The sequence below is a fragment of the Erythrolamprus reginae genome, chromosome 1 (genome assembly GCF_031021105.1).
Source record: "Erythrolamprus reginae isolate rEryReg1 chromosome 1, rEryReg1.hap1, whole genome shotgun sequence".
Classification (NCBI taxonomy): domain Eukaryota; kingdom Metazoa; phylum Chordata; class Lepidosauria; order Squamata; family Dipsadidae; genus Erythrolamprus; species Erythrolamprus reginae.
Genome location: NC_091950.1, coordinates 422,132,936 through 422,158,487, shown reverse-complemented (window position 1 = coordinate 422,158,487; position 25,552 = coordinate 422,132,936). Strand labels below are relative to the sequence as shown.

At 44.7% G+C, this 25,552-nt stretch overlaps 1 protein-coding gene across 1 annotated transcript in view; it reads left to right on the top strand.

Moving 5' to 3' along the window:
• TRPV1 (transient receptor potential cation channel subfamily V member 1) overlaps positions 1–17,238 on the top strand; it is a 39,512-nt gene extending 22,274 nt beyond the window's left edge. Inside the window, exons 9-15 of the mRNA XM_070731495.1 lie at positions 5,522–5,592; positions 6,918–7,083; positions 7,811–7,877; positions 10,292–10,605; positions 11,580–11,707; positions 14,930–15,048; positions 17,105–17,238. Of these exons, the coding sequence (XP_070587596.1) occupies positions 5,522–5,592; positions 6,918–7,083; positions 7,811–7,877; positions 10,292–10,605; positions 11,580–11,707; positions 14,930–15,048; positions 17,105–17,238 (999 nt within the window). The remainder of the gene's footprint in view (positions 1–5,521; positions 5,593–6,917; positions 7,084–7,810; positions 7,878–10,291; positions 10,606–11,579; positions 11,708–14,929; positions 15,049–17,104) is intronic.
• The last annotated feature ends 8,314 nt before the right edge of the window (positions 17,239–25,552 follow it).

Below are 25,552 nucleotides of genomic sequence, written 5' to 3'. Positions count from 1 at the left end.
AGAAAGGAAAGACAATTGGACAGGGGACGAAAGGCACACCAGTGCATTTATGTATGCCCCTTACTGGCCTCTTAGGAACCTGGAGAGGTCAATCGTGGAGAGTCTAATGGAGAAGTGTTGGGGGTTAGGGGTTGACACAATTGAGTCCGGCAATGAGTTCCACGCTTCGATAACTCGATTGTTGAAATCATATTTTTTACAGTCAAGTTTGGAGTGGTTCGTATTAAGTTTGAATCTGTTGTGTGCTCTTGTGTTATTGCAGTTGAAGCTGAAGTAGTCATTGACCAGTAGGACACTGCAGCCTATGATCTTGTGGGCAATACTCAAATCGTGTTTTAGGCGCCGTAGTTCTAGGCTTTCTAGGCCCAGGATTGTTAGTCTATTTTCGTAGGATATTCTGTTTCGAGTGGAGGAGTGAAGGGCTCTTCTGGTGAAATATCTTTGGACATTTTCAAGGGTGTTTGTTGAATCCTATGTAAATAGTTGGTTCCATGAAAACGCTGTCTGAGCTGAAACAGGAAGTCGCGCCTGATTGGTTCAGACGCGGGCTGCTCTCTTTTGGCGGGAGCCGCAAATGTATAAAAGAGTGGCTACTCTCCAGGTTAAGCCAGACGTGTTCCCGCTGATTGTCACTTCCCTTTTAAGAGCTGAATAAAGGAACCGTCTTTACTTAAGCCTTTGTCTCTGGACTTTTCACTGGCGACGACGGACGGAAGAACCACGCGTGCAAGATGAACAACCTTCAAATCGGCCGGGCTCCTGAGTTCTTCGATCCGGAGAAATCCTCCTGGGACGCCTACATGGCCAAGTTCGAGATCTTCCTCGAAGCTGCCAGAATAAGGGACGCCGACGCAGAACGAAAGCGGGCAATTTTCCTGAATTACTGCGGCCCAGAGATATTCGATCTCGCCCAGACTCTCACCGATCCGCTTCCAGCCAAATCCGTCGCTTGGGACGTCCTGCAAACCAAGCTCGCCAGCCATTTCAAGCCTACGAAACCAGCCGTCGTTTTCCGGCACCAGTTTTCAAGAATGGCCCAGCTCGAATCCGAATCAATTAACCAGTTCGCTACGCGTCTTCAAACGGTGCTTTCAAAATGTAAGTTTGATAGCCCGGAAGCTCGCCTCACTGATGCCCTAATCTTCGGCATAAGAAATGCCATGGTCCGAAACAAGCTCCTCACCGAAGACGAGCCATCTCTCCAGGCAGTAATCAAGCTGGCACAAACCGCAGAGGTCGCCGACGCTGCTGCCAAAGAGCTGAAGGAACATGACAAGCGGGAAGTCATCGCCAAGATCGACTCCACGTTTTCCCGCGCAGAGGCCCCAGACGACCTCAGCCCACCAGCCCTCAACGAGGACAGCTGTTTTCTGCTGCAACAGGACCAGCCGAGACAACCCAGATACCCTCACCCCGTCGCCCCCTGCTCCGGCTGCCGAGGAAACCATCCGCGCCAACGCTGCCCTTTCCGGGATGCCATTTGCCGCCGCTGCAACCGACACGGCCATATCGCCGAAGCCTGCAGAGCACCCTTGCCTGAGGAATCTTTCTCCACTCCTCGTCCTCCTCGGTTCCAGACCCAAACACCTCAACCGCGCGAAAACCGGTTTCCTCGGTTTTCCGGCCGCAAGAACTACTCAACCGCTAACCGCGACTACTCAAGAGGTAACAATCAATTTTCTGTAAATAGCACGGCAACAAAAAATGGGGGCAAGATTGTAATCTCACTGCTCCTAAACAACAAGCCATGCACTATGGAACTTGACACGGGGTCTAAATACACCATTATGCCTAGCCTCTCGAAGTCTGACCTTTTACAAACCTCATTGGTAATTAGAGATTTTCAAGGGGGGATAATACCTGTTCTAGGCCAAGTGAATGTACCTATTATGTTTAAGACTGTTAAATGTACCCTTCCTATGATTGTTGTTGCAGGGGCTAGACACTCTCTCCTGGGTTTGGCTTGGATGGAACCATTGGGAATTGAAATTTCTGGTATTTGTACTGTTAACTCTGATAGCATGCCAAACTTCTTACAGGAATTCCCAGAGGTGTTTAGCCCCACCTTGGGATCGTATAAAGGGCCCCCTATCTCCTTTTCTATTGACCCCAAGGTTCCTCCTGTCCAGCTCAAACCACGCAGGGTACCCCTCCTGCTCCTTCCCAAGCTTGACCTACAGCTAGATAAGCTCATAAGCCAGGGCATTTTAGTTCCTGTAGAGCAGGGGCCGTGGGAAACACCCATAGTCACGCCTCTTAAACCGGATGGCTCTTTGAGGGTTTGCGCTGACTATAAGTCAACGCTCAACAAAGCCCTCCAACATCACCCTTACCCCATTCCAGTGGTACAACAGCTCCTTCACTCCCTGGGGGAAGGGAAAGTGTTCGCAAAAATCGATTTAGCCCAAGCTTACCAGCAACTCCCTGTCGATGAACCAACAGCACTCGCACAAACAATTGTCACCCACAGGGGTGCGTTTAAATGTACCAGACTACAATTTGGAGTAAGCATAGCCCCCGGGATTTTTCAAAGCATAATGGAACGGTTGTTGTCAGGAATTAAAGGGACCATTCCCTATTTTGATGACATTTTAATTTCAGGAGAAAACCAATCTCAACTCAACATAAGAATAAGAGAAGTATTACATAGACTACAAGATAGGCTAAGGATCAAACCTGACAAATGTGTGTGGGGAACCAGCAGTGTGGAATTCTTAGGATATAGAATCGATGGGGAAGGCATCCACCCCACTACTGAAAAATTAAAAGCCATCAGGGAAGCCACAGAGCCACAGAATAAAACAGAATTGCAGGCATTCTTAGGCCTTCTAAACTTTTACTCTGTCTTTTTAAAACAGAAGGCAACAGCAGCAGAGCCTCTACACCGACTGCTTCAGAAAGGAACCCTTTGGACATGGGGGAGAACTGAGCACGAAGCCTTTTTACAAATAAAGCAGTTGTTAACTTCCACAAGTGTAGTAGTCCAGTATAGCACTTTGCTACCAGTCAGGCTTACGTGCGATGCTTCCCCATATGGCGTGGGAGGGGTCTTGGCACATGTTTTGCCGAATAATACAGAGGCCCCAATTGCTTTCTTTTCCAGAACAATGACCAACACTGAGAGAAATTACAGCCAACTAGATAAGGAGGCTCTAGCATTAGTGGCTGGGGTGAAGAAGTTTCATAACTATCTTTTTGGCAGGAGTTTTGAATTGGTTACCGACCACAAGCCTTTACTAGGCCTCTTAGCCCCTAACAAACCAACTCCCCCATTTATGTCTCCAAGACTAATTAGGTGGGCTTTGTTTCTCTCAGGGTACCAGTACGAGCTCATTCACAAAGGGGGTAAAACCATCAACCACGCAGATGGTCTTAGTAGGTGCCCAATGGCAGAGTTAGTAGAGGACCCTGCCCCATCTGCTGATGTTTTAATGATAGAACTCGAAGATAACCCACTAACAACAGCAAGGGAGGTGGCTGTGCACACGCAGCAAGACCCAATTTTGAAAAAGGTGGTAAACTGTGTACTCAAGGGGTGGCAAAATGACTCTGTAGAAACAAACTTAAGTGATTTTAAAACCAAAAGATTGGAATTGTCATATGTTAAAGGTTGCCTGTTGTGGGGTGATAGAGTAATCATTCCTGAAAGTCTAAAGACCAAAGTACTCACCATGCTACATGTGGGCCACCCTGGTATTGTCAGGATGAAGGGTCTAGCTAGGGGGCACTTATGGTGGCCAGGTCTGGATAATGATATTGAAAAGTGGGTAGCCAAGTGTGATCCATGCCAAGAGTCTTGGCCAAATCCTCCCAAAACAACTCCAGCAGAGTGGGAACAACCTGCAGGGCCTTGGTCCAGGGTCCATATTGATTTTGCAGGGCCAGTGGGGTCACAATATTTCTTAATAGTGGTTGATGCATTTTCCAAGTGGGTGGAAATCATTGCAATGAATAATATAACCACTAGTGCTACAATTAAGGTTCTGCGCCATTTGTTTGCCACCCATGGCTGTCCTGACATCTTAGTGTCAGACAATGGACCCCAATTGACAGCCAGGCAATTTGAATTATTTTTAGATAACTTGGGGATCAGACATGCTCTCATCTCGCCTTACTCGCCCTAGGCTAACGGTTTGGCAGAACGATACGTTCGGGTTGCAAAAGAAGCATTGCGCAGGTCAGGCCCTGGAGATGTACAACAGCATCTGGACCAATTTTTGTTAACACAACAAAACACCAAATTCCCACACACACATAAGTCCTGCTGAAATACTAATGGGAAGGAAACTTAGATCCCCACTGGATAGATTACACCCAAGGTATTGTACTCATAATCCTATGTATGTAAATCCTGAAAGACAATTGTACTTGGGTCAAAGTGTTTTTGCAAAGAATTTTGATGGGGGTTTGAATTGGATGAAGGGAACAATTGTACAACAAACTGCTCCTAAAACATATATTGTAAAATTGGAAGATGGTCGAATGTGGAAGCGGCACATTGACCATGTACGAAAGCGCATTGAAACCTCCCCTGAGCAAACCGCTAAAACAGACTCTTCCACTCTAATAGACTGTAATGTGCAACCCGCCTTAATGGACATTCAAATGGACTTACCGAGCCAGGAAGGGTCCTCCAGCGACGCCGAGCCATCTTCGTCCTCAGAGGTCGGTGTTGTGCCTGCCCACTCGACTCAGCGGGCCGGAGCCCAAACTAGGCCCCAGCCGCACTGGGGAGGTACAGGCGAACCGACCTCTACCGTTGGAAGCGAGGACTCAAATGAACTGCGCAGGTCGGAGCGAGCCCTGCGTAGACCGAGCAGATTGGAGGATTTCGTCACATGGCTTACTTGATTGATGTATTCTTGACTAAGGAGGGAGGGGTGTTGAATCCTATGTAAATAGTTGGTTCCATGAAAACGCTGTCTGAGCTGAAACAGGAAGTCACGCCTGATTGGTTCAGACGCGGGCTGCTCTCTTTTGGCGGGAGCCGCAAATGTATAAAAGAGCGGCTACTCTCCAGGTTAAGCCAGACGTGTTCCCGCTGATTGTCACTTCCCTTTTAAGAGCTGAATAAAGGAACCATCTTTACTTAAGCCTTTGTCTCTGGACTTTTCAGTGTTGATGTCTGAGATGTGGTATGGGTTCCAGACAGATGAGCAGTAGTCTAGGATGGGTCTGGCAAAAGTTTTGTAGGCTCTGGTGAGTAGTGTGAGATTGCCTGAGCAGAAGCTGCGTAGGATCAGGTTAACAACTCTAGAGGCTTTTTTGGCGATATTGTTGCAGTGGGCTTTGGCACTTTGGACATTTGATATTAGTATTCCAAGGTCTTTTACAGAATGTGGGTTAGCAGTGAGAGATTGTTTATTCAGTTCATAGGTGTGGTTTGGATTCTTTTTGCCGATGAACCATGCGTGCTGCCCCCTCCCCAATCTAGCAAAAGAGGCCCCCCTCGCACGGAGTGTTGGAGAAGTTCCTCATCCCAATTTTCCTTCCCTCTCTCTCCTTTATTTTCCCCTTGCAGATCAAGTATTTCCAGCAGAGGCGCCCTCCACTGAAAGCCATATTTACCGAATGCTACAGCGAGTTGCTTTTGTACGTAACTCAGGGATGTGGTTTGGTTTTGGGGGATGGGGGGGTGAGAAGGGAGGGGGGAAATCTCTTAATTTAGCTAGATTTTTTTCCCCTTTGGGCTCTGTGGAGTCTTTGATGCTCTTGGAACTTACTGCTGTGAGCCGCCCCGATTCTGCGGAGAGGGGCGGCATACAAATATAATTAATAATAATAATAATAATAATAATAATAATAATAATAATAATAATAATAATAATAGGGTTTGCTTGCAGATGTTTTGTGGTCTAGCAGGATAAGTTCATCCAAGGAGGGAGTGGGGCTTGGGGAGAGGAGGAAGAGGAGGAAGAGGAGGAGAGGGAAAAAGAGGAAGAGGAGGAAGAGGAGGAAAAGCAAAAGCCCCGAGTCTTCAGAGAGGGGCGGCATACAAATTTAATAAATTATTATTATTATTATTATTATTATTATTATTATTATTATTATGAAGAGGAGGAAGAGGAGGAGGACGAAAAGAAGGAGAGGAAGAGGAGGAGGAAGAGAAAGATGAGGAAGAAGAGGAGGAAGAGGAGGAAAAGAAGGAGAGGGAGGAGGAGGAAGAGGAGGAGGAGGAAGAGGAGGAGGAGGAAGAGGAGGAGAGGGAGGAGGAGGAAGAAGAGGAGGAAGAGGAAGTGGAGGAGGGAGAGGAGGAGGAGGAGGAAAAGAAGGAGAGGGAGGAAGAGGAGGAGGAAGAAGAGGAAGTGGAGGAGGAGGAGGAGGAGGAAGAGAAGGAGAGGGAGAAGGAGGAAGAAGAGGAGGAGAAAGAGGAAGAGGCAGGAAGATGAAGAGGAGGAGGAGGACTGTGAGGTGTTTGGTGCTCTCTGAGCTGAGTTGAGTTCTTGCAGACATTTCATGACCCAACTGGATAACATCATCAGTGTTAGAAGGAGTTTGTAGCACTGTTTATAAAGAAAGAGGAGGTGGAGGAGGAAGATGATGACTGTGAGGTCCCTGGTGATTTCCTTGCAGACGTTTTATGACTCAAACTATGTAATATCATCAGAAAAGGGGTTGTGGGGTTAAAAAAAGCAGAAAGGGAGGAGGAGGAGGAAGAGAAAGAGGAATAAGGGAAAGGAGAGGAGGAATAGCAGTGAGGAGGATTGTAGCGTCTTTTGGTGCCGTTTGAGCTTGGTAGTTTCTTGCAAACGTTTCATGATCCAGCTGGGGAACATCATCAGTGCTAGTGAATATGGGCATTGTGATCAACAATCCTTAGGTCCTGAACTCCAAGCCATAAAGTTGCCACCTGTTGTCCCCCCTGCCTGAAGCTGAAGGAGATGCCCGTCTTTCCCTCTCCTTCTCCCTCCCTCCAGCTTCGTCCACTCAGTCCTCCTGCTGGGCTCGGCCGTCCTCTACTTCAGCAAGCAGGAAGAGTACGTGGTGCTGATGGTCTTTGCCCTGGCGCTGGGCTGGTCCAACCTGATCTATTACACCCGGGGATTTCAGCAAATGGGCATCTATTCCGTCATGCTGGAGAAGGTGGGTCTGGAACGGAGGAGGGAGCTGGCCATGGGGGGCTGCTTCGGATTAGGAGGTCATGGGATTAGGAGGGTATCTTCAGATTAGGAGGGTAGAAAAGGACATGAAGAAAGAGATTAGGAGGTATTTTTCGATTATGAGGGCAAGAAAAGGGGTATGGGATTAGGAGGTATTTTTTTAGATTAGGAGGGCAGAAAGGGGGTATGGGATTAGGAGGTCATATTTAGATTAGGAGGACAGAAAAGGGATATGGGATTAGGGAGACATCTTCAAATGATGGAGGCAGAAAGGGGCACAAAATGAAGTGCTTCAGATTAAGAGGTTTTCAGATTAGGAGCCCTTCAGATTAGGACGTCTTCAGATTAGCCTCCAATTAGGGGGGCAGAAAGAGGAATGGGATTAGGTGCTTTAGATTAAGAGGTTTTCAGATTAGGAGCCCTTCAGATTAGGACGTCTTCGGATTAGCTTCCAATTAGGGGGGCAGAAAGAGGCATGGGATTAGGTGCTTCAGATTAAGAGGTTTTCGGATCAGGAGAGCTTTTGACTACCACATCTTCAGATTATATTCTGATTATGGGGTGGAAGAGAAGGACGGAATTAGATGCCTCAGGTTAGAAAAGTAGGCCCAGAGGTGGAGGGCGGAAGGGGGCACGGGATTAGGGGCGCTCTTTTGATCCGTCCTGCTTAGAAGGGACCGGCCGTCCATTTTCTCCTCCTCTCCTGGCAGATGATGCTGCGAGATCTGGGCCGCTTCATCATGGTTTACCTGCTCTTCCACCTGGGATTTTCGACAGGTGAGGGAGGGTCAGACTGAAGTTGGAAGGAGGAAGAGGCAAGAGCTGGGGGTACACAAGGGGTTCGGAGAACTCCCAAATCCCACTCCTGGCTGGCCCCGCCCACCTCTCCCCTCCCCTTCTAGGTGTCCCTACACAGCCCATTTGGAAGGCAGGTAAGTGCAGGATGGGTACAGATGCTCGGGAGGGCGAAAAATGGGCCTACCTACAGAGGTTTGGGAACAACGGAAATGGGCCCACTTCTGGCTTCCGGAGGGCCTGCAGGGGCTGGGGAGGCCATTTTCACCCTCCCAAAGGCTCAAGGAAAGTCTTCGGAGTATGGAGAGGACAAAAGCGCCAAAAATTGTCGAAATCTCACACGCACAAGTGTTCTCACGCAATATTTCACTTCCTGCACATGTGCAGATGCTAAATCACACGCAGATGCGTGCATGTCCATGTTGGGGACTTGGAGATGCATACTGAACTGTCCATGCAGCAGCCCACTGCTAAAACACCACTCCTGCACCGCACGGCTGTGCCGTGTATTGGTTTCTCCACCTTGGTAATTTTAAGATGGGTGGACTTCAACTCCCAAAATTCTATGTTGGCTGGGGAATTTATTTTTATTTATTTATGTACAGTGTTCCCTTGACTTCCGCGGGGGATGCGTTCTGAGACCGCCCGCGAAAGTCAAATTTCCGGGAAGTAGAGATGCGGAAGTAAATACACCATTTTTGGCTATGGACAGTATCACAAGCCTTCCCTTAACACTTCAAACCCCTAAATTACCATTTCCCATTCCCTTAACAACCATTTACTCACCATTATTACTGGTACTCCCCATTGAATAAGACACTTAATGATCCTGATATTTATAATTATAATTATAATTATTTATTAACAATAATTTTTGTTGTTATTTATTTGCAAAAATTATTAATTTGGCGATGACATATGATGTCATCGGGTGGGAAAAACCGTGGTATAGGAAAAAAAACGCCAAGTATTTTTTAATTAATTTTTTTGAAAAACCGTGGTATAGACTATTCACGAAGTTCGAACCCGCGAAAATTGAGGGAACACTGTATTTGTCAAACAACTATAGGATGGAAATTTGTACAAATAAAACATGAGATAAGTAATGATGGAAGACAATAGGACAGGGACGGTAGGCACAACAGTGCGCTTATGCGCGCCCCTTACAGACCTCTTTGAAAAGGGGAGAAGTCAATTGTAGATAGTCTAAGACAGTGATGGCGAACCTATGGCACGGGTGCCACTAGTGGCATGCAGAGCCATATCTGCTGGCGCATGAGCCGTTGCATTAGCTCAGCTGCAACGTGCATGTATCTGCCGGCAAGCTGATTTTTAGCTAATGCAGAGGCCCTGGGAGGGCATTTTTGGCTTCCAGAGAGCCTCTGGGGGGTGGGGAGGATGTTTTTACCCTCCCCTGGCTCCTACAGGTACAGTCAGATACGTGGAACTGGTAGAAAAATTTTGAACTTTTTTCTTTTTTCCCCCTTCTGGGCTCTGGGTATGTTTTTTCCCATCGTAGTAAATGAAGTTGAATGTGTATAATTTTAGGAGAGCTGTGCGTGCGTGCGTGCGTGTGTCTGTGTATATACACATACAGTTTATAAAGTAGATAATGTATATTTTTGTGTGTGATATGTATGTATACATAGAATTTATTTATTTTTTATTTATTCATTTGTCCAATACACAATACATATGGAAGAGAATAGACATGAAGTAATATATATAAAGATAATATGTAAAAATAGAGGAGAAGATATATGAAAGGAAGGAAATATATATGATATATGAGATAAAGGAAAGACAATTGGACAGGGGACGAAAGGCACACTAGTACACTTATGCACGCCCCTTACTGACCTCTTAGGAACCTGGAGAGGTCAATCGTGGATAGTCTAAGGGAGAAATGTTGGGGTTAGGGGATGACACTATGGAGTCTGGTAATGAGTTCCACGCTTCGACAACTCGATTGTTAAGGTCATATTTTTTACAGTCAAGTTTGGAGCAGTTAATATTAAGTTTGAATCTGTTGGGTGCTCTTGTGTTGTTGCGGTTGAAGCTGAAGCAGTCATTGACTGGTAGGACGTTGCAGCATATGATCTTGTGGGCAATACTTAAATCGTGTTTTAAATAGTATATTTGGGATGTTCAGTAATAGTCAATAGATAGGGAAATTGTCTCTCTTGGAGGCGAGGAGAGGCCAGGCACCCTAACCCTAACTCTTGACATGAGTGATGTCAAATTGGTCACCTTTAAGCCACCCCTGGTCATATGATCATCCAACCACTTCCACCTGGTCACATGGCTGGCAAGCCACACCCACAAAGTAAGCCACGCCCGCCGTCTGGTAGTAAACATTTTTTCAGCCCTTCCCTGTATGTTCCCCTTCGTGACAGCGGTGGTGACCCTGATCGAGGAAGACAACGAGGGGCGTCCGGAGATCCTTACACCGCAGGTCTGTCCATGTCCCATGAAGGCCCGCCCGTCCTACAACAACCTCTACAGCACCTGCCTGGAGCTTTTCAAGTTCACCATCGGGATGGGCGACCTGGAGTTCACCGAGAACTACCGCTTCAAGTCCGTCTTCATCATCCTCCTGCTCATGTACGTGGTCCTCACCTACATCCTGCTCCTGAATATGCTGATCGCGCTCATGGGCGAAACGGTCAACAAGATCGCGCAGGAGAGCAAAAGTATTTGGAAGCTGCAGGTGGGCTGTTATTTCCTTCCCCCCCACCCCTCCCCACTCCTGTTGTGAGTGCTCCTCCTCCACCTCTGGTAATGATACGAGGGTCGCCCAGAACGTAATGCATCCCATTTATTTTCTTCAATTATTTATTGAAAATTATGAAACTTGTACCTGTATAATTTTATAATTATGATAGTAACTATTCTGTCGAGCTCTCTGGTAGAATCCTCTCGAAAATGCACATATACAATTACAGACACAAACGTTTGAAAATTCAAAACAATGTTCTTTATACCGAAAATGTAAATAAACGAAGCCCTCTTTTGGTATAGCAAAGAGCACTCGTCTCCAAACCAACTGGTAATTGGTACAAGTCCCTTATCAGTTCTGTGATACTTAGCTTGCAGCTGTGAGGCAATTCACAGTCCTTCTTCTTTTACAAAGTGACACACACTTTGCTCTGGTTTAGTTTCAAAGCGGGGAAAAATCAGCACACAAAAGGTCAAAGTCAGCAAAGCAGTCACGAAACACAACGATCAGATAATCCTCCACAATGGCCAAATCCACAGGCTGCTCTTTATAGCAGCCTCACTAATGACCACAGCCCCACCCAACCACAGGTGGCCTCATTTTCTTTGATAATAATCTCTCAGTTGTTGCTGCCTATGCATCGCTCTCCGCATGCGTGGCTGTATCATTAACTCTTGTTCTGAATCCAAGGAGGAGCTAGATAATTGACCTCCTTCTGAGCTGTCTGCCACACTCTCCTCCTCCCTGTCACTCATGTCTTCTTGGTCAGAGGAGCCTTCATCATCAGATTCCACCAGGGGCAAAACAGGCCTGCAGCATGTGGATGTCTCCCCCACATACACAGCTCTTGGGGCAGGAGCTGGGCCAGAGCTAACCACAACAGTAACACTGCATGATTTTTGGTTTCCAGACTGGGTCTACCTCACAGGGCTGGTTTTCTCTCTTTCTCTTGTTTCTGCACACAGCGCACCATCACCATTTTAAACATAGAGAATAGCTACTGGAACTGCATCATCAACTCGTTCCGATCCGGGAAGCGGGTTTTGGTGGGGAGAACCCCAGATGGCAAGGAGGATTATCGCTGGTGCTTTCGGTAATGGCCGTTCTAATTTTGGGAGGTGGGCACCCTTCGAGCTGGTGCCAACGACTGCACCTTCAAAACCCTGCACACTTTGCATGACTATGGAAGGTTGTCAGTCATACAGGAAAATAGAAGAGAATAGAGAAGAGAAGAAAAGATATTGACAAAATTGAACGGGTCCAAAGACGGGCTACAAGAATGGTGGAAGGTCTTAAGTATAAAACGTATCAGGAAAGACTTCATGAACTCAATCTGTATAGTCTGGAGGACAGAAGGAAAAGGGGGGACATGATCGAAACATTTAAATATGTTCAAGGGTTAAATGAGGTTCAGGAGGGAAGTGTTTTTAATAGGAAAGTGAACCCAAGAACAAGGGGACACAATCTGAAGGTAGTTGGGGGAAAGATCAAAGGCAACGTGAGAAAATATTATTTGACTGAAAGAGTAGTAGATTCTTGGAACAAACTTCCAGCAGACGTGGTTGGTAAATCCACAGTAACTGAATTTAAACATGCCTGGGATAAACATATATCCATTGTAAGATAAAATACAGGAAATAGTATAAGGGCAGACTAGATGGACTATGAGGTCTTTTTCTGCCGTCAGTCTTCTATGTTTCTATGTTTCTAAAAGAGAAGAAAAAAGAGAAAATTTATTTATTTGACTTCTATGTTGCCCAATCCCGAAGGAATCAGGGCAACTAGAACAGAACAGAGCAGAACAGAATTCTGTATTAGCCAAGTGTGATTGGACACACAAAGAATTTGTCTTTGGTGCATGTATTCTCAGTGTACACAAAATAAAATATACATTTGTGAAGATGCCGGGTTGGCGCAGCAGGTAGAGTGCTGTACTGCAGACCACTGAAGCTGACTTGTAGATCTGAAGGTCAGCAGTTCAAATCTCATCACTGGCTCAAGGTTGACTCATCCTTCCGGGGTGGGTCAAATGAGGACCCGCATTGTGGGGGCAATAGGCTGGCTCTGTTAAAAATGTGCTATTGCTAACACGCATACCATTTATATATGGTATGCGTGTGTGTATGTCTGTTAGTATATGGGGTCTTTTAAACCTTTAAACATTTTAAAAACTGTTGGATTATTTATGATTTGTTGTTACATGTTGTGAGCCGCCCCGAGTCTTCGGAGAGGGGCGGCATACAAATCGAATAAATAATAATAATAATAATAATAATAATAATAATAATAATAATAATGTTGTAAGCCGCCCTGAGTCTAAGGAGAAGGGCGGCATAAAAATCAAATAAATAATAAATAATAATAATAAAGAATCACGAGGTAAAAAACACAATGATGGTCATATGGTACAAATTAGCAACCAGGAAGCAATCAATATTAATATAAATGCCCCGAGTCTTCAGAGAGGGGCGCCCCGAGTCTTTATTAGATTTGTATGCCGCCCCGAGTCTTCGGAGAGGGGCGGCATACAAATCTAATAAATTATTATTATTATTATTATTATTATTATTATTATTATTATTATAAATGACTAATAGTAATAGTAATGCAGCCTTATAGAATAGTTTGACAGTGGTAAGGAATTATTTGTGTAGTAGAGTGATGGTGTTTGGGGAAAAAACTGTTATTGTGTCTAGTTGTCTTGGTGTGCAGTGCTCTGTAGTGTCGTTTTGAGGGGAGGAGTTGAAACAGTTTATGTCCAGGATGTGAGGGGTCAGTCAATATTTTCACTGCCCTCTTTTTGACGCGTGCAGTCTACAGGTCCTCAATGGAAGAGAGAGGTGTGTGCAATTACATGACAGCTGCCATCTTGACTTTTTTGCCTTTGCTCTTTCTATATTGTTCTGTCGGGCTCTCTGATAGGAGCCTCCCGAAAATTCAAGGTATAAATTTCAGACACACACACGTATGAAAATTCAAAACAATGTTCTTTATCACAAAATTCAAAATAAACTAAGCACTCTTTTTGTATTGCAAAGAGCACTCTTCCCAAAACAATCAGGTAGTCTGTACAATTTCCCTTAAGCAGTCATTAAGTACTTAGCTAGCAGCTGTGAAGAAACTTCACACCCCTTCTTCTTCCAACGAAGTGAGACACACACACACACACACACACACACACACACATGTTGCTCTGCTTTGGTTTCAAAGGCGTGAAAAATCAACAAAGTCCAGAAAACAGCAACACACGACTAGAAACATAGAAACATAGAAGTCTGACGGCAGAAAAAGACCTCATGGTCCATCTAGTCTGCCCTTATACTATTTTCTGTATTTTATCTTAGGATGGATATATGTTTATCCCAGGCATGTTTAAATTCAGTTACTGTGGGTTTATCTACCACGTCTGCTGGAAGTTTGTTCCAAGGATCTACTACTCTTTCAGTAAAATAATATTTTCTCATGTTGCTTTTGATCTTTCCCCCAACTAACTTCAGATTGTGTCCCCTTGTTCTTGTGTTCACTTTCCTATTAAAAACACTTCCCTCCTGGACCTTATTTAACCCTTTAATATATTTAAATGTTTCGATCATGTCCCCCCTTTTCCTTCTGTCCTCCTTCTGACTCCTGAAGAACTGCGATCAGATACTCTTTCACAACGGCCAAACCCACACACTGCTATTTATAGCAGCAGCCCTAATTACTGGAGCCCCACCCAACCACAGGTGGCCTCATTTTCTCTTGTAATAATCCTTCAGTTGTTGTCTCCTATGCATCACTCTACGCATGTGTGGATGTGTCATTAATTCTTGTTCAGAATCCAAGGATGATACAGATGATTGATCTCCTCCTGGGCTGTCTGCCAAACTCCCCTCTTCCCTATCACTCATGCTTCCTTGGTCAGAGGAGGCTTCATTGGCAGATTCCATTGGGAGCAAAACAGGCCTGTGGCATATGGATGTCTCCCCCACATCCACCTGCACATTCCTTGGGGCAGGAGCTGGGCCAGAGCCAACCACAACATATATAAACCCTTTGAGAAGCTAGAATCAGACACCCTCCCCTCAATTTGGCGGTACCATCAGTACATTATTATTATTATTATTATTATTATTATTATTATTATTATTATTATTATTTATTAGATTTGTATGCCGCCCCTCTCCGTAGACATCCTAAAATGGCAGAGCAATATTTGTGGGAATTGTCATAAATCCTGGAAGTAACATTTGAGAGATATAAGATATTTGCCAGCCAGTGAAATTAAATTAAAATTGTTAACGTTTCCCTTGTTGTTTCGGACACGCCTGATCAGGGTGGACGAGGTAAATTGGTCCACGTGGAATACCAACCTCAGCATCATCAATGAAGATCCCGGAGGCCAAGCGGAAGAGCTGAAACGCAACCTCAGTTTCTCTTTCAAATCCGGCCGAGGTGAGGAGGCTGCTAAAGGGACTAGTCCTCATTGTTATTTCGTCAGCCAACAGGGAGGATTGTGGTGTGAGTGGTGATGGTGGGCAATTAGTGACAGCAGTGCAGTGGTACCTCTACCTACAAATTTCATTTGTTCCGTGACCAGGTTCTTAAGTAGAAAAGTTTGTAAGAAGAAGCAATTTTTCCCATAGGAATCAGTGTAAAAGCAAAAAATTGTGTGCAATTGGGGAAACCACAGGGAGGGTGGAGGCCCTGTTTCCTCCTAGGAGATTCCTTGAGAGACCCCACGGAGGCTTCTCCACGCCTTTTCCGGCCCTGTTTCCTCCCAGGAGATTCCTAGACAGGCCCAACGGAGGCTCCTCCCCGCCTTTTCCGGCCCTGTTTCCTCCCAGGAGATTCCTAGACTGGCCCCACGGAGGCTTCTCCCCTCCTTTTCCGGCCCTGTTTCCTCCCAGGAGATTCCTAGACAGGCCCCATGGAGGCTTCTCCCTGCCTTTTCTGGTTACAGTTTCGGAGACTCGGGTTTTTAAGTGGAAAATGGTTCTTGAGAAGAGGCAAAAAAATCTTGAACACCTGGTTCTTATCTAGAAAAGTTCGTAAGTAAAGGCATTTGTGGGTAGAGGTACCACTGTATATAGGTCAGTGATGGCAAACTTTTTTCCCTAGGGTGGCAAAAGCCCCTCCCATGCCCCACCCTGTGCATGTGCGTGTGACATATACCCCATGCTGCATGCACGCATAATACCCACCCACCCCCAGTGTCCAGTTTTGAACCTAGCAGGCCTCCCTGAAACCTTTGGTGGCCTGAAATGGCCCATTTCCTGACGTCCGGTGGGCCTGGTACATGTAGAGATGTAGCCATAACAAATTCCTTCTAGGTTCTCAAGGTCATCCTGTGTTCACCACCTGACAGGAAGTAGATGGCAGTAGCAGACACGACTGGTCAATGCGACAAACTTGGGGGTGTGGGAATGAACTTTAAACTGGGTGGAGAAACCCTCATAACTTTGAATTTGGGTTTTTCACAGACATGCCATCGTGGCTCTGTTAATAACTTGGAATTTTGAAGAGTGTTGTGCCTTGGACTCTTAACTTACCATATTTTTCGGAGTATAAGATGCACTTTTTTCCTCCCTAAAAGAGGCTGATAATTAGGGTGCGTCTTATACTCTGAATGTAGCTCCCCGACCCAGCTGCTAATGACCTTCCCAGCTCTCACCTTGCAGGTTCTTTCATTGTTCCTCTCTGCAAAGAATGTTTTCCAAGCCCTATCTTTGTAGGGGGGTTTTTTCATTGCTTTACTTGCTCTGAATGTTTCTTTCTAGCCCTAACCAGGCGCTAACCATGTTCCCAGCTCTTACCAGCTTGCAAACTCTTTCATTGTTACTCTCTGCGAAGAATGTTTTCCAAGCCCTAATTCTTAGCATAGTTTTTTCATTGCTCTAGCTTGCTTGGAATAAGTTTCTTTCCAGCCCTAACCAGGCGCTCACCATGTTCCCAGCTCTTACCAGCTTGCAAGCTCTTTCATTGTTTCTCTCTGCGAAGAATGTTTTCCAAACCCTATCTTTTTAGGGGGGGGGGTGTTTCCCATTGCTTTACTTGCTCCGAATGTTTCTTCCCAGTCCTAACCAGGTGCTAACCATGTTCCCAGCTCTTACTGGCTTGCAAGCTCTTTCATTGTTACTCTGCAAAGAATGTTTTCCAAGCCCTAAGTCTTTGCAGGGTTTTTTCCATAGCTCTACTTGCTCCGAATGTTTCTTTCCAGGTGCTAGTGATGTTCTCAGCTCTTACTGGCTTGCAAGCTCTTTCACTGTTACTCTATCCAAATAAAGTTTTTCTTAAAGCCCTAACCAAGGGATAAAATAATGTGCTGAAACTGACCAGACTAAAGACAGATGAATACTTAGTAAACAGATTATTTTCCCTATTTTCTTCCCCAAAAACTAAGGTGCGTCTTATACTCCGAAAAATACAGTACATTTGGAAGCAATTTGGAACCCTGACAAGATCAAACAAGCAACCTGACTTTAAATCTTAATTGTTGTGTCAGTTTCAGGGAAAAACTGGAAGACCTTGGTGCCAATTCTAAGAGACGGGAAACGAGAAGGTTCCCTCAAACCGATTTCGGAAGATTGTGCTGAGTCAGAGGAGCCAGACATCCGGAAGAAATCCCTGCCCAAGTTGGTCTAATTCTGATATTTTGTTCCATGCCGGTTTTAGCTTTGTGGTCCTGTAATTACAAGGCAGCCCTCGATGTACGACCACAATAGAGCCCAAAATTTCTGTTGCTAAGTGAGACAGTGGCTCTCTAAGTCTTATTTATTTTATTTATTTATTTATTAGATTTGTATGCCGCCCCTCTCCCCAGACTCGGGGCGGCTAACAGCAATAGTGAAACAACATAATAACAAATCTAATGTTTAAAATAATTTTAAAAACCCTAATTTAAAAAACCAAACATACACACAAACATACCATGCATGAATTGTATAGGCCTAGGGGGAAGGGCGTATCTCAGTTCCCCCATGCCTGACGACAGAGGTGGGTTTTAAGGAGCTTGCGAAAGGCGAGGAGGGTGGGGGCAATTCTGATCTCTGGGGGGAGTTGGTTCCAGAGGGTCGGGGCTGCCACAGAGAAGGCTCTTCCCCTGGGGCCCGCCAAATGACATTGTTTAATCGACGGGACCAAGAGAAGGCCAACTCTGTGGGACCTAACCAGTCGCTGGGATTCATGCAGCAGAAGGCGGTCTCGGAGATATTCTGGTCCGATGCCATGAAGGGCTTTATAGGTCATAACCAACACTTTGAATTGTGACCGGAAACTGATTGGCAACCAATGCAGACTGCGGAGTGTTAGTGTAACATGGGCATATTTGATTGCTCTTGCAGCTGCATTCTGCACGATCTGAAGTTTCCTAACACTCTTCAAAGGTAGCCCCATGTAAAGAGCATTGCAGTAGTCGAACCTCGAGGTGATGAGGGCATGAGTGACTGTGAGCAATGAGTCCCGGTCCAGATAGTGCCGCAACTGGTGCACCAGGCAAACCTGGGCAAACGCCCCCCTCACCACAGCCGAAAGATGTTTCTCTAATGTGAGCTGTGGATCGAGGAGGACGCCCAAGTTGTGGAACCTCTCTCTTGCCCCGTTTAATGACCTTTCTTGCTGAAGTTGTTAAGTGAGTCACTGCAGTTGTTAGTCAGACAGTTGTTAAGTGAATCTGGCTTCCCCATTGACACTGCTTGTCAGAAGTTCGCGAAAGGGAATCATGTGACCCCTGGACACTTGACAACCTACATGGGGCTACCTTTGAAAAGTGTTCAGAAACTTCAGATCGTGCAGAACGCAGCCGCGAGAGCCATCGTGGGGCTTCCAAGATTCGCCCACGCTTCCTCAACACTCCGTGGCTTGCATTGGCTGCCGATCAGTTTCCGGTCACAATTCAAAGTGTTGGTCATGACCTTTAAAGCCCTACGTGGCTTTGGACCAGATTACCTCCGGAACCGCCTGCTACCGCACGAATCCCAGCGACCGATAAGGTCCCACAGAGTTGGCCTTCTCTGGGTCCCATCGACCAAACAATGTCGTTTGGCAGGCCCCAGGGGAAGAGCCTTCTCTGTGGCGGCCCCGGCCCTCTGGAACCAACTCCCTCAGAGATTAGAACTGCCCCCACCCTCCCTGTCTTTCATAAACTACTCAAGACTCACTTATACCGCCAGGCATGGGGGAGTTGAGACACCTTTCCCCCAGGCTTTTTTATACTTTGTTTTATGTTTGGTATGAATGTGCTGTTTGGTTTTTAAAATAATGATAGGGTTTTATATGTTTTTAATATTAGATTTGTTCCACTACTATATTGTTTTTATTGCTGTTGTGAGCCGCCCCGAGTCTTCGGAGAGGGGCAGCATACAAATCTAATAAATAAATAAATAAAATAAACCATCATAAGTATGAGTCGTGCCTGCCTCAACCAACATAGAGGTGGCTTTAAGATGCCGTAACCGTCATTATTCAGAGCCAGTTGCCAAGAGCCCGAATGGTGGGGTGGTGTTGGTGGGACGGCCATAACTGCAAGGATGGGCCATAAGTCAATTTTCCTGACGCTGTCGTAACTTTGAACTGTCTTTAAGTGACATATAGATTTATTTTCTCCTTGCTTACTTGCAGTCCTGTCTTGTAATAGTTTGGATGGAAGATGCGACTTGTGCTGCTTCAGCGCATGGTGGCGCAATGCGTGCGCATGGAAGATCATTCTTTTTTACCGGGAGCATCAGGTCATCAGATCTCATCCATGTCAAATCTCCAGCCGTCTTAGCCTCGTCACACTCATCTGTTTGCATCATTTGTTTCAGCATTTTTCAAAGCCACCGAAGGAAATTTGCAAATTGCATTAAGTCCCAACCTGAGCATCTTTAATATGTGTGGATTTCAACATCCAGAATTCCCCAATTGTGGGAATTGAAACCCACATACACTGTCAAGGTTGGAAACCCCTGCGTGAGCCATCAACAAGTATCCCGAAACTTTATTTATTTAATTGGTTGTGTATGTTTATTTATTTAATTGGTTGTGTATGTTTATTTATTTAATTGGTTGTGTAACATAATTTCAATGTGAATCATTGTAAGTTCAATGTAATAATGATTGAGAAAATGTAATCTTTATTGAAGATAAATAGGGGAGGGGATACATAAAGCAAAAGGACTATGCAAATATTGGGACAAATGTATATGAATTTGAGTACACAGTTATAAGTCAAAGTACACACTTATATATATAAAAGGGAAAAAAACTAAAGGGAAAGGAAAGAGAAAGAAGGGAAAATAAGGGAAAAATAAAAGAGAAGTGAAAGAAGAAGAAAGAAAAGTTGTTAACCTGATCCTACGCAGCTTCTGCTCAGGCAATCTCACACTACTCACAAGAGCCTACAAAACTTTTGCCAGACCCATCCTTGAATACAGTTCATCTGTCTGGAACCCATACCACATCTCGGACATCAACACCCTTGAAAACGTCCAAAGATACTTCACCAGAAGAGCCCTTCACTCCTCCACTCGAAACAGAATATCCTACGAAAGCAGACTAACAATCCTGGGCCTTGAAAGCCTAGAACTACGGCGCCTAAAACACAATTTGAGTATTGCCCACAAGATCATATGCTGCAACATCCTACCGGTTAATGACTACTTTAGCTTCAACCGCAACAACACAAGAGTATGCAAGAGATTCAAACTTAATACGAACCGCTCCAAACTTGACTGTAAAAAATATGATTTCAACAATCGAGTTATCGAAGCGTGGAACTCATTACCAGGCTCAATTGTGTCAACCCCTAACCCCCAACATTTCTCCCTTAGACTCTCCACGATTGACCTCTCCAGGTTCCTAAGAGGCCAGTAAGGGGTGTACATAAATGCACTGGTGTGCCTTTCATCCCCTGTCCAATTGTCTTTCCTTTCTCTCACTTATCATATATATTCTCTTTCTTTCATATATCCTCTCCTCTAAGTTCACTTTACCCTTATATATATTACTACATGTCTATTTTTCTTCCCATGTATTTGTGTATTGGACAAATGAAATAAATAAAATAAATAAAGAAAAGGTGGATAGAGAAAAACTATTTTCTCTATCACACAATACCAGGACGAGGGGACCCTCCCTAAAGCTCATAGGCAAGAAAGTGAGGACAAATCAAGGGAAATATTTCTTCACCCAGTGGGTCTTTGGTTGATGGAATTCCCTTCCAGAAGAGGTCGTGACAGCTGTCAGTCTGGAGAGCTTCAAAGCAGGATTAGACAGATTCATGGATGCCAAGTGTATCATTGATGGTTACTGAAACGGATGTCCATGTGCCTGCCTGGTTGAGGCAAGCAGGGTTCCCTTGAGTCACATTTGTTGGGGGGTCAAGGGAAAGGGCGGGTCTTGCCTTCTCTTTCTGCTCAAGATCCCCATGGACAATTGATGGGGCCACTGTGTGACACAGAATGCTGGACTCGAGGGGCTTTGGCCTGATTCAGCAGGGCTCTTCTTAGGTTCTTATATTCTCAGCAGCTTCCAGCAAATTCTTCACCGCCACTAGATGGGTGCAAAAGCTTAGGTTTCTCTTGGCTGACCGCTAGTGAATTCGAGATATTTTCTAAGACAGATTATAATTTCCTCCTGCACAATGTGTCTTCTGCTCTAGTTACACCATGAATCAAGGAAGCATGTATACTAACCACATCTGGCTTAATAATTGTAGTAAAGGGCAGGTTGGCGTGTGCATATGCACGGGTGTGCAACAGCGTCCTGGTGAAAGCACCCAGCCAAAGATACAGAAGGATCTGGACAGACTTGGAACACTGGGCGCTACGAGACAAAATGAAATTCAGCGGTTAAAATAGTAAGGTTCTACACAGGAGTGGGCTCTAACTTACCTTGCTACCGGTTCGCTTCCTGCCACGCCTCGTGGGCATGCCTTAATAGCACACGCATGCACAGGGTCAAAATAATTGAAAAATAATAATTTTAAAAAGCCAAAAACAAGATGCATTCAGGCCGCGAGAGCCATCGTGGGGCTTCCTAGATTCGCCCATGTTTCTACAACACTCCGTGGCCTGCACTGGCTGCCGATCGGTTTCCGGTCACAATTCAAAGTGTTGGTAATGACCTTTAAAGCCCTACATGGCAGTGGACCCAAATACCTCCAGAACCGCCTTCTACCGCACGAATCCCAGCGGCCGATAAGGTCCCACAGAGTTGGCCTTCTCCGGGTCCCGTCGACCAAACAATGTCGTTTGGCGGGGCCCAGGGGAAGAGCCTTCTCTGTGGCGGCCCCGGCCATCTGGAATCAACTCCCCCCCCGGAGATTAGAATGGCCCCCACCCTCCTTGTCTTTCGCAAGTTACTCAAGACCCACCTATATCGCCAGGCATGGGGGAATTAAGACATCTCTCCCAGGCTTTCTTATATTTTATGTTTGGTATGTGTTTTTAATAGGAATGTGAACACAAGAAAAAGGGAACACAATCTGAAGTTAGTTGGGGGAAAGATCAAAAGCAACATGAGAAAATATTATTTTACTGAAAGAGTAGTAGATCCTTGGAACAAACTTCCAGCAGACATGGTTGGTAAATCCACCGTCGCTGAATTTAAACATGCCTGGGATAAACATAGATCCATCCTAAGATAAAATACTGGAAATCGTATAAGGGCAGACTAGATGGACCATGAGGTCTTTTTCTGCCGTCAGACTTCTATGTTTCTATGTTTCTAATAAAATGCAATATAAATAGATGCAAAGCATTAACTAAACTAAAACCCCATTAAAAAGCTATTAAAAAGGGGCAGTCACAATCATACACGTGCACACCATTAATAGAGTTTCAAAGGATAGAGATGTGAAAAGGGTCCTTGCCCATTTAGCCCAGTATTTCCTAACACCCAACATTTAGGATCCTCATGTGCCAACTGGGGAATTCTGGAAGTCCATCCATTTAAAAAAATATTGGCTGGGGAATTCTGGGAGTTGTAGTCCAGTGCTGGGTTGGTACAAATGCTAACGGCCACCAGAGGGCGCAAAGAGATAAAATTTCCCACCCAGCTTGGAGGGCAGCTGTATTGCTCACCTCTGCACACTGTGTGCCCTTCCCTCCCCCAGAGAAGCTGTGGGATTCCCAGAGACAAGAGAATATCTGCAGGGCATGGAAGGGCAAGCCGTGCAGCTAAGATAATGCGGACTGGCTCCCTCCCTACCCTGGCTGAAGCACTCGTGGAAAGAGAACATGATGTTTGGAGCAGTCCATTTCCCAAATGCTGCGGTCAAGCCTATATATAACCTCCAAATGAAATGCAAAATTTTCTTTCTTTCTTTCTTTCTTTCTTTCTTTCTTTCTCCCTCTCTCTCTCTTCTCCCTCCCTCCCTCCCTTCCTCTTTCTCTCTTCCTTCCTTCTTCCTTCCTCCTCCTCCTTTCTTTCACTTTCTTCTTTTTTCCAAAGCAATCCAACTTATTAAACCTAATTTTACAATTCCACTCTCCCTCCCTCCCCTCCCTCCCTCCCTCTTTCCTTCCTCCCTCCTCTTCCTCTTCCTCCTCCTCCTTCTTTCTTTCAGTTTCTTCTTTCTTCTACAAGCAAAACAACTTATTAAACCCAGTTTTACAGTTTTCCTTCCTTCCTTCTCTTTCTCTCTTCCTTCCTTCATCCTCCTCTCCTCCTTTCTTTCACTTTCTTCTTTCTTCCAAAGCAACTCAACTTATTAAACCTAATTTTACAATTCTACTTCCTTTCTTACTTCCTTTCTTACTTCCTTTCTTCATTCCTTCTTTCCTTCCTCCCCTTCTTTCCTTCCTTCCCTTCTTCTTTACTTCCTTCCTTCCCTTTTTCCTTCCTTCCTCCTCTTCCTCTTCATCCTTCTTTCTTTCATTTTTTTCTTTCTTCCAAAAGCAACACAACTTATTAAACCTAATTTTACAATTCTACTTCCTTCCTTCCTTCCTTCCTTTCTTTATTCATTCCTTCTTTCCTTCCTCCCCTTCCTTCCTTCCTTCCCTCCTTCTTTACTTTCTTCCTTCCCTCTTTCTTTCCTTCCTCCTCATCCTTCTTTCTTTCATTTTTTTCTTTCTGCCAAAAGCAACACAACTTATTAAACCTAATTTTACAATTCTAACTCCTCCCTTTCTCCTTCCTCCCCTCTCATCTCCCATCTCCTTGTCCTTCCTTCTTTCTTACAACAACAGCAACAACAACAACAACTCATTAAACCTCATTTGCAATTCAGGTAATAACCCAAATCAAATTGTTCTAACTGTCAGGAAATTTCTCCTTAGTTCTAAGTTGCTTCTCTTCTTGATTAGTTTCCACCCATTGCTTCTTGTTCTACCCTCAGGTGCTTTGGAGAATAGTTGGACTCCTTCTTCTTTGTGGCAACCCCTGAGATACTGGAAGGCTGCTATCCTGTCTCCCCTGGTCCTTCTTTTCCTTAAACTAGCCAGGCCCAGTTCCTGCAGCCTAGAGCTGTGTTGGCTTTTTTGTCAGCTGCTGCACAAGGCTTGCTCCTATTTAAATGGTTGTCCACTAGGACTCCAAGATCCATCTTATATTTACTACCGTTGAGCAATGTACCACATATACTGTACCTGTGCAGGGTTTTTTCTTGCCTAAATGCAGAACCTGACTTTTTTCACCATTGAATTTCATTTTGTTAGATAGCGCCCATTGTTCAAGTTTGTCAAGATCCTTCTGTATCTTGTGCCTATCTTCTGGAGTGTTGGCTATTCCTCCCAGTTTGGTGTCATCTGTAAATTTGATGAGTTCCCCATCTATCCCCTCATCCAAGTCATTGATGAAGATGTTGAAGAGTCCTGGGCCTAAAACAGAGCCTTGGGATTCTCCATTGCATACATCCCTCCGTGTAGATGTAGTTCCATTGAGCCCTACACGTTGAGTGCGGTTGGTAGCCAGTTTTGAATTCATCTGGTGGTGTTGCTGTCCATCCCACATTTTTCTACTTTATTTAGTAGTAGGTTATGGTCTACTTTGTCAAAAACCAAAAGTCTAAGCAATTGACCTCATTCCCCCGGTCCACTAATTTTGTTACTTTGTCATGTTAAGGAAAAGTTTTAATACATTTTAATTAAATTTTAATCTACACTTTATTTGGCCAAGTATGGTTAGACACACAAGGAATTTCTCTTAAGAATCTGAATAATTATACATTATTTCAGTTATTGGATAAATTATAGAAATTATGATGGTTATTGCATTTGATATTTTAAAAAGATTTATTAATTCGAACACTTTAATTCGAAAAAGAAAGTTCTCCCCAACCACCTTATTCAGACAGAGAATGGATTGGTCCTTGTTTCAGATCAACACAAAATAATTTTTTTGGAAAAAAATAATTATCTTTTTATTTAAAAAATCCCTCCCTCCTTCTTTCCTTCCTGCTCTTCTTTCTTTCTTTCTTTCTTTCTTTCTTTCTTTCTTTCTTTCTTTTCCTTCTTTCTTCCAAAAGTGACTCAACTTATTCAACCTAATTTTACAATTCTATTCCCTCCCTCCCTTCCTCCCTTCCTTCCTTCTTTCATCCTTCTCTCCTCCTTTCTTTCACTTTCTTCTTTCTTCCAAAAGCAACTCAACTTATTAAACCTAATTTTACCATTCTACTCCCTTCCTTCCTTCCTTCCTTCCTTCTTTCCTCTCCTTCCTTCCTTCCTCTGCTTCCTTCTTTCCTTCCTCTGCTTCCTTCCTCCCTTCCTTCCTCTTCTTCCTTCCTTCCTTCCTCCTCCTTCCTCCTTTCTTTCACTTTCTTCTTTCTTCCAAAAGCAACTCAACTTATTAAACTTAATTTTACCATTCTATTCCCTTCCTTCCTTCCTTCCTTCCTTCCCTCCCTCCCTCCCTCCCTTCCTCTCCTTCCTTCCTTCTTTCTTTACTTCCTTCCTTCCTCCTCTTCTCCATCGCTGGAGGTTTTCAAGAAGGGATTGGACAGCCATTTGCCTGAAACGGTATATAGGTCTCCTGC